The 9,668-nt window shown below is 42.4% G+C and overlaps 2 protein-coding genes across 2 annotated transcripts in view; both read right to left on the bottom strand.

Moving 5' to 3' along the window:
• Positions 1–4,278, bottom strand: part of LOC109462459 (glutamate receptor-like) — a 17,778-nt gene extending 13,500 nt beyond the window's left edge. Inside the window, exons 1-2 of the mRNA XM_019759015.1 lie at positions 4,123–4,278; positions 1,391–1,431 (exon numbers count right to left, since the gene is read on the bottom strand). Of these exons, the coding sequence (XP_019614574.1) occupies positions 1,391–1,431; positions 4,123–4,204 (123 nt within the window). The 5' untranslated portion in view covers positions 4,205–4,278. The remainder of the gene's footprint in view (positions 1–1,390; positions 1,432–4,122) is intronic.
• A 3,630-nt stretch (positions 4,279–7,908) lies between these two features.
• Positions 7,909–9,668, bottom strand: part of LOC109462458 — a 2,378-nt gene continuing 618 nt past the window's right edge. The window contains exons 3-4 of the mRNA XM_019759013.1: positions 9,286–9,439; positions 7,909–8,036 (exon numbers count right to left, since the gene is read on the bottom strand). Coding sequence (XP_019614572.1) covers positions 7,961–8,036; positions 9,286–9,439 — 230 coding nt within the window. The 3' untranslated portion in view covers positions 7,909–7,960. The remainder of the gene's footprint in view (positions 8,037–9,285; positions 9,440–9,668) is intronic.

Genomic DNA, 9,668 nt, shown 5'->3' with positions numbered 1-9,668 from the left:
CTGAGATACTTTGTGTCCAGTGTGCTATGGGTTTGGCACCCAGGCTACTGCCTTACCCTTCTGACAAGCTCCCCGACCATGCCAGCCCAGGTCCCGTCCTCCCGCAGGTACCCGTACTTCATGTCGGCAGGTTCCTTGATGACGAAGTCGAATCTGATGAGGTTCGACAGTTCCGTCATGAGGTCCGCATGGAACCCCTCGAACGTCCCATCTTCTCTCTTGTGCAGGAAACCGGGTTGCTGATGGGAGGAAACAGTAGGGCAGAAGGTGAGTGCATGCAAGCAAACAGAAAACAGCCTATTTCTTACGTATGGCCACAGCAAGTAATTTTTATGGACGACAACATGCCCTCTAGACATCTGTCAACATGCCGAAAATGGGCCAAGATGTCTGTTGCCATGCAGGAAAGTGGATGGCAGATGACTACGGAAGAGAGAAAAGGCTCTGATTTAATGTTTTGTTTTTAACTTTGATGCAGTGATATGTGATGGTGGCTGTGTGTATGTGATGTTCCCACTGAATCAAAACCATTTGTACAATGATTGAGTCAAAATTGAACATGTATGAACCTTGTTTTTTCGGCCTGCCTTTTTTTCGCCCGCTTGCATTAGATTTGGATTGGTGAGGCCGGTTCTGGAGTACGCAGCCCCGGTGTGGAGCTCAGGGCTAACAAACAAACAGTCAACGCAGATTGAATCCATCCAAAGGAGGGCATGCAGGATTATCCTGGGGAAAAGGTACACCAGCTACGCAGACGCCTGTGCACAGCTTGGTCTTCAACCACTGAGAACGAGACGGGAACAGCTGTGCCTCCGCTACGGGAAGAAACTGTTGAACAGTGCGTTCTTCAGAAACCTACTCCCCTCCCGCGGGCAGACAAGTGACAGACATTGCAACGATCTGGACACTATCAGAACTAGAACTGAAAGATTTAGGAACAGTAGCATACCTTACCTCGTAAGACTACTGAACAAAAACAACAATCTGTCATGACATGGTATCTGCTTGACTATGATCGCAACGTATTGTAAATACTTTCAATAACTTTTATGTTTTTTACTGATTGACTATGACCGTAACCTATATATTGCAAATATTTTAAAATAATTTGCTGTTTTTAACTGTTTTTAATAATTGCTTGTAATATTTATGTCAACCGTTTTTAATAGCTTATGTAATACGGCAGATCTATTCAGGGTCCTACGGGGACCCTGCTACTCTGTATTGTACGGTCAGAAAGAAATAAACCAGTATTATTAATTGGTGGTCTGTGGCCAGAACTACAAGGAGATAGGATTTTGAAAGAGGTCCAGGGACGGGTTGCATTGTACATTACAACTGTAATGCAACCGTAGACAAACTAGACATGAATAAAAAAGAGAAACTTTACCTCAATGGCGCCCACAATAACTGTTCTGGGGCCGATATCACCTGCAGAAAACATGTAAAATATCAAGTTACGCATTTCAAACTTCCTTGAACAGTGTAGGGCTCACGTCACCACTTCGCAATGAAGGGCTCCAAAATGGGAACACGATTGTAATCCCTACTAAATATCTTTGAAAATCGTTTCTGTTGTTGTTGTTGAAACTTATGCTCCATCTAGACTCTATGAATGAACAGGTGTGGTCTCGAAGATTACTACTTTGGTCAATTCAGCCTTCACTTAATAGAGATGGTGGACGGTATAAACTCCCTGGTACTTTTGATCAATTGCTTACGTCGCGTATCAGTAAAGTCTCGTGTGAATAAGGTCACGTGTTTGTAAACCGGTAACTCTCGCGAGATCACGTTGTGAAGTGATTGGTTATTAATTATCCTGATGAAGGCGACAGTGGTCGCTGAAAATTTGATCTCTCTGTAAACTGTGACCTCACCAGTTTAGTAGGCATCATGGCATATTCGAGAGGTTGAAGCTCTGCCTTGGCCAGAGCGCTTGGATACTTGGGAAATTTAGGTCAAAGGTTTTGTTTATCTGCTGTCAGCTGCTGTCACAGTTTAAGCGGATCAACCTTGTTTTCTTTGTACAGATGAAGGCAAACCTCTGTGGCTTTCTGGTGCAGAAGAATTTGTGAGATTGAAATGTGGGATGCAGTATTTTCGCCTCCAACTATCAAATATAAGCGGCTATCAACCATTACGCGTGCGTATATTTTTTTGCTGATTAGGCCACACTGACTTAATTTTATGAATGATATCCGCGCGCGCACTGATTTTCGCCTGTTCTGAAAAAAAAAGATCCTCTGAAGCTCTGGTCTGGCTCTAGGCCTGGGTATTCAATAATAGTTAGCGACAAAACGGAGCCGCTGGTAATTCCTGAGGATGGCACCCAGGCTACTGAAGCTCCACGACTCAAGAACAGTGCCCATTCATAAATTCCGCAAAAGCCAGCATGTGTCGGCTTGGCGTATACGTTGCTATGTACTGCAATTCGCAATAACTGCTTTATATTCCTGTGATTTAGTAGCATTTTTATTTTTGGCCGGAATTTTTTTTATTCGCCCGCGCGCACTAGTTTGGGGGTCTTCAGAGCATGTCATCCATGAAATTAAGATGGTGTGGCCTTATTGTTGTTGCAGTGACCGTCAGTTGCAGATTGGCTTCCGTAGAGGATTAGTTCTATCAAGGACATTGGTTCTATGAGCCATGGCTGCCAACCCGCGCACGGTGGGTGTCCATGGTAACGGTCAAATTCTTGGTGCTGGGTCGTTTATCCTCCACGCACAGAATGGACGGACTTGACATTCCCTTTGGCCATGTTGATTTAATTATATGGATGACATCCTCCGGGAACCCCAAAACTGATGCGAGCGTGCGAATAAAATAAAGTTTTGCAAAAAAAAGTTGCTTTCATGCATTATGAAATCTACGTGGTCATGAAGGTTGAACAAATGACACAGAGTATGGTATGGCAATTTACTCTTTAAATTCATCTTTACATTTTCGTCTTTTTCCTTTGATTTTATTTTGGCATTCTACAACATTGGTGTCGTTTTCAAATTCTTTCTTTTAAAGTTACGGTATATATTTGCTCACCTTTTTTTTTTTTCAAACTGCCGAAAATTCATGCGCACGCGGATGTCATCCATATAATCAAATCAACATGGCCTAAGTACAGCCTACCGACCTGTCAGTCTTTCTTGAAGGTTGGAATGTCATTCATATCTATCGTATCCAGAACCGAGCTTACGTTGAATGTTGTGTACCTAATGCATGTAGTTCCATGCCTAAATTGGTCGATTCTGGACAGTTTTCGCGTATCCAAGAACTCAGCAACTCTTGATGCACGTGGTCTAATAATTGATAATGATTCCAGAAAGGTGCCTGGGCGTGGTTCTGGGTAAAAACACGGTTCTGGATACAACCAGCCGTGCCACTGGTCAAAGTGCGGGGCGCTGTGAGGTCCTCTACGATGTACCCAAATGTTCGGAGCTACTTAAACATGAATCCGAGTCTACATGATTGTATTCTATACACGTATTGATAAATGAAGAGATAGTTAAGAGCCGTTAAGAGCATAAATGTCGTTTTGATGGACTATTATCGCCGTCGAGTCTGTTACAGCTACATGTACATGTACACACTACAAACAATTTCAAAGAACTAAAAACAACATACTCCCCGTAACAGGTCTACTTGACAGTTTTCTGAGTTATAGAGGTTTGGGACATGTGTCATGGACTAGGGAACTCTTTCAAACACAATACTCCAAGGCCAGGCGGAAAGCGTGTGGCCGATGGGAAATTGGCCAAATAGATAACATGTCAGGGAAGTTGTTTCACCCTTCTGGAGCGACAAACTGTACTGTTTAGCAGACCAACTCGCATGTCATGTTACATCTCTCTACTTGGCCAGTTTTTACTATTTCCAGCCGCTTCTCGAAGCCTGGTAGAGGCTACAGAAGGAGTGGACAGGAAAAACAACAAGCCAGCTGGCGAGACTTGCCGTAGACCGCCAGAGGTGGTAGACTGTTTACTGACATGCATGTTTTCCCCACGGCACGACTCCGTGAACTACTGAACTGAGAAATTACGCGATCATTGTACTTATACCAAAGCGTTAACTCTCCATACGGATTTTGGAAATTATGAAGGACTCGTTGGAAAAAGACGAGAAGCTTACCCGTAGCGTTGGTCCCTTGTGCGGAGACGGACCAGGTAACGCCCAGAACAGACCCGACCAGGAGGTACACCGCCCAAGCCATGTCGTCTGGCGAGGACTAAAGCTCCGACTCCAAGTACCTCTCTTTCTGCTGTGTGAGTCGCTTTATACGTGCCACACCTTACAAACACTGAACTGAATTTTTGAAGTCAAGAAGGGGACGGTACCAAAATAGTGCGGTCTTACATAGGGGGTGGGTGGTCTTAAGTGTAAATCTTCTAATGTATGATAGTATCCTTCTGCATAGTACTAAGGTGCACAGAGCTGGCCATTGTATCTTTCCTCATTCTTGGTCGGTACCACAATTTTTTTTGGTTACTTTTAAAATATTTGCCGGGTGCGTTTCATTTTTGTAACTAACCCGGCCACCCCTGGGGTCTTGGGTAGTTGATCCGCCTAGAATCGTATCGCGTAAAACAATCTGCCAATCAAATACGTACGTAACGGCATACCAGTTGCAGTGGGCGGTTCCAGTCCTGAAAAGCCCGAAGGGATTAGAATGAGCTGAACAGACGGTGTACGCTGACACTATAGGACCTCCGAGAAGTCTTGACGAGAACGCCAAGAAACATCACTGACATCTATTCAAGATGATTATCCAAGATCTAGAACCGTTGAGTGTTCTAGAATTCTATACACGATGCAGTACATTGTGTCCGCGCTTCCTCTGCAAGTCTGTCTGAAACGTCCATTGTGAGATTTAAAATGCCTTCCACATTTATATGTATCAAGTTAGAGTTAATTTTGTTGCGATTTTCGTGATGTAAGCACATTCGTGTGTGGATAGGGCCCTAAAAGTGTATGAAACCTGCGTTTTAATGACTTATAATAAGGCAGGCGAGATCTATGCTTATTTAGTTAGACCAAGTAACTTTCATACGGGCTGGCAGAACAAGCCTGTGGAGAATGGCGCATCTAACCTGGATGTGTACTTTTCTTGTCTTTTTCTGTGACCGCCGCATGACTTCCTACCAAGAGGGTCTGTATGCCCTTCGTAAGGTGTAATCGGGCCTTCGTATCCGTAGGCACCCGCCCCTATTAAAATCATCGCAATTCGTAATCATTACATTAGCCGTAAGTGTAATTGTCCGTAATCAGCTCTGAAAATTTGACGTAATTCGTAATCGGTGGCGAAAATTTTGTGTCATTCGTAATCACTACACCCCCATGCAGGCCCTCCACCATGACTACCCCGGCCAGGCTTGTTCTGCCTCAGTCAGCGATCTGCCGCGTCAATCAGGCTGGATTCCTCACAGGACGCTGATCAGCTTCTCATGACCTCTGGGTGTTGATCGTTTCAAGTCGCCCCCACGCTGTGTTTCGGCGACTTTTTCCAACCCTTCCCCTTGAATTATGAGGCCCCCCTGTCAACGCGAATGACCCGAGAACGACCATTGTGTCAAGGCCGCGCCATAGCCTGTCAACCATTGAAAATGAGGAGGAGGAATAAATTAAGAACCGATTTAATCGAGGGGGCCTTAAATAAGGGTGTTGGGTGCTTGGTGTGGTAGTAAAGAATTTCGTTTCAACAGCGAACTTACATGGGAATTATGTAACATTTTTTTCACAAAAAAATATGAAATATTTTGACTGAAAAAATCTTCGTGTGCTTGTAATTTACTTCCATTTTTCAACATATTTGTGTAAAAGTCCTACTTTTCTCATATTAATGGTTCAGGCCCTAAAACAGCCCATATGAGCTGCACTCACTCACAAACTCAAAATGTAAACAAACATCATGGAAGCTGTGTTTCTAGTTTTTAAAACAATCGTCAGGTTGCACCTCCACTTCCTGACTGACACCTATTTGCAATGGAACTTGATTCAGCTTACTTTGTAAAGAAATAAACAGAACATTTACTTTGCATAGTCTTAATGTAACATAATCCAGCTTTATCTATACCACGATAATCTCCCCTTCTCTCCTACCGCCAAACCAGCCTTGTTGAAATGAAAGCACAGCGAGGTAAACGGTTTTACAGTGTTAGAACTGTGCGGTTTGAAGCGAGGGTCCCTTGAATTGGCGTCATTCCAATGAATTGGGACACATTTATAATCCATGCCAAGCAGTGCAAATTGTAGCAGTGTAGCAGTATGCCATAGCCTCTACCAGGCACCGCGGATCGCTGGAAAAATAGTAGAAATTGGCCGAAATAAAGGGATAGTATACCAGAGAAGATCCAGGGCCATAGAAGATCCAATTTGCGACCTTACCAGGCACCGCGGATCGCTAGAAAAATAATAGAAATTAGCCGAAATGAAGGGATAGTATACCAGAGAAGATCCAGGGCCATAGCAGATCCAATTCGCGATCCACATTTCTACTATTTTTTCAGCGATCCGTGGTGCCTGGTAGGGGCTAAGCTTGCCTTGCACTGACTCTATGCCTGACAAACCTTCAACTGTATTTCCTCAGCCCAGGCCCAAAGGGAATGTACGTGTTGGTTGGTTGACCTTGAACTCCTCGTCAAGGACACAGCATCGGGGTGCTTGGAAATTGTTTTTGGGACATGAATCTGTGTCCGCAGAGAACAAGGAGCAGAGAAATATCTATTTCAGTCCATACCAAATAGGAATAGATTAATTATTCAGCCCACTCGTGCTTTTTCTTAACCTCCTCCTTCTTCCTAGTCTCCACCAGACTCCTTTGCAGGCTGAATAAATAGTAGAAACCGGTATTAGGGGGACATCATTGGCTAGCTGGACCCTCTATGACCGGCCAACTCCTCTGGCCAATGATGTCCCCCTAATACCGATTTCTACTATTTATTCAGCCTGCAAAGGAGTCTGGTGGAGACTACCTCCTTCCCCTGCCATTTCTTTAAATGTCTTCAATTTCTTTTTTTTTATACAGGCTTTTAGAATTGTTACCAACATGACATGTCATAGAGGTTATATTTTTTCAGCTGCGTTCGCCCGTCTGTTAGTCAACAAAAAAACTGAAGAACGGCCGGATGGATTGGTTTCATACTTGGTGTGTTGGTAGGGTGTGGGCGAAAACTGGAAATGATTAGATTTTGGCCCCCCTTTTGGCTTCCACTGGTACTGCAGCGCAACTTCCGGTTTTGATATCTCGCGATCTGGACAAGCTAGGGTCGTGAATTTTGGATGGTAGGTAGCTCTTGTCCCCAGGATGAAGTCATGTTTGGCCCCCTAGCGGCTTGTTCTGGAACTGCAGGATGGTTTGTTTGAAAAATCTTTGAGAGGGGATAACGAAACAACCGTTTGATGGATCGTCGTGATTTTTGGTATGTAAGCTTGACAGAATTAAAGTGAAATTATGCAAATCAGGATCTATTTTAATAATAATTAATGAGGACATTTTATAAATCTGCTGTTTTCCATATAAGGGCCTTGAAACACTTGTGACATATGTAATTGAGAACGACTAGATCATTGGCAGATATTTATTGTAATTTGCATAATTAATGGAAAATTTGTACAATTTTATGGTGGCAATTACATAACTGCTGGGAATTTAATACTTGCCATATTTGAAGTTCAGCAAAGGTGAGCATCACTAAGCATAAATTTATTCAAATCAGGTCCTCATTTCCATAATTTATGAGGACATGCTAGAATAGCCTTATCTCTCAAGTTATTAATAAGAACATGTTTATTATAAAATCCTCGTGAGAAACTTATAACTAGCTCACATACTTAAACAAGCACCTCCATCAACAATAACCAAAACAGACACCATGATCGTTATAATTACTCACATCAAAAAAGAAAAAAAAAACGTCACCGAGGCGTGTTTTAAACGCCGCTTTATTGTGACTGTATCGATGTAGAATCTTCAGGCTTTGCTTGAGTTAAAGATGTCGGTGTGCACGAACCACTCTCCTTTAACTTTCTTCCAAATCAAGACGTACCTGTGAAACATCAAGAAGAAAAGTTGATATTTTCAACGTAACTACAACTTCAGAAAATCTCTATATAATATCTCATGTATAGAAGTTGTATCCAGTCAGTATGAAATATTATACAGTAAAAGGTCAGATGCACAGAATTATGTATATATGAGACTATCAGATTCTTTCCCAGCGTTCACCACAATGAACTTGGAAAGAAAATTTAAATACATATTGACTTGTAACAACCCCTACATGCTATAAACATAGGGGTATATATTAACCCTCAACAGTACACCTTCCCGGACTGATTAATCTGTACACCTGGGGTCCGCGCGGACCCCAGAACAGTTTTTTGCTAATTTTTAGAAATTATCAACATGCTACCAGCTCAATTGTTTTGCAAACTGATGTGGGAACCTCTGTGTCCACATTACATACAAAAATCATACATTTTGAACTTTTTCTATTTTTTGGTGAAGAAAAGAAGACAAGAAGAAATACCTGATTTTTAAACCCATTTCAGACTGAAGGGGCTTTTGAGGCCCAACTTTGATCTCAGCGGCTAAACGGCTTGCGCTAGAAGTATCAAATTTGGAGACCTTTCCTAAAATGTCTCTAGAAAAAAGTTCATTTTAGTTTATTACTAGTAAGTTGATGTTTTTTTGTGTTGCCATGGCAACGGGTTTCTAGCAGGCAGTTTTTTTTAAAATAGAAGTAATTTTGGTTTAAACAAAAAATTTTCTGAGTTTTATATTAAATTACACTTCTTTTCCAACATGAATAACATCTTACATAATTAAATATAAGTTAAATCATTTAATATGCATAGAATATGCTAATTTGATGACGTCATTGGTCAAAATCCAATATGGCGGACTATATTATTAGCTCTGACGTCATATGACGTCATAATTACACCAAAGTTATCAAAATTTAATTCTATTACTACACCATTCTCTGAAAACTTGGTAGACATACGATGAGTGCATAAAAACATATAAAAACGGAAATAAGGTAATGTATAAGTACGCCAGTGTATCCATTATGATCGAAAGCCCGCTGGGGTCCGCGCGGACCCCAAAAGAAAATCAGATATAATTTTTTTTATAAATGGTAGAAACGGAGTTTTCTGCACTGTGTTGAGAGACAACTTTGTGGGTGACAATTACCTAAAATTTCAGAAAAAAATATTTAGAAACAAAAAAGATATTACAGAACATATAGTGCTGGGTTTATTGTATAGCGAGCATACAACATGTTGACTTACTTGCACTCGTCAGTCACACTGCCATCTTCTGCCATCGTGGTGCAGGTGCCCCGCTCGTAGATGACGTCACTATCCATCGGTCCGACTTCCTCTGTCTTTAACTCGAAGGCACGCACGCCGTCGGACCAGCTACCAGAAAGCGCCTTCTCTACCCCTGCAGTTAGCAAGAAAAAACATCTTGTTAATTGGATGGCGCTCCTATAGCCTGCATGGGTGCCAGCCCCATAGCACACTGGACACAAAGTATCTCAGTGAGATACTTTGTGTCTAGTGTGCTATGGGGCTGGCACCCAGGCTATGGCGCTCCGGGTATACGTATGTATGCGATCATCAAATCACACACGCACGCAAACGTGCAAACGTGCGCGCACATACGCAATAAC

The sequence above is a fragment of the Branchiostoma belcheri genome, unplaced genomic scaffold (assembly GCF_001625305.1).
Source record: "Branchiostoma belcheri isolate BF01 breed outbred unplaced genomic scaffold, Haploidv18h27 scaffold117, whole genome shotgun sequence".
Taxonomy (NCBI): domain Eukaryota; kingdom Metazoa; phylum Chordata; class Leptocardii; order Amphioxiformes; family Branchiostomatidae; genus Branchiostoma; species Branchiostoma belcheri.
The sequence above is the reverse complement of the archived record's forward strand: the minus strand, read 5'-3'. Positions and strand labels throughout refer to the sequence as shown.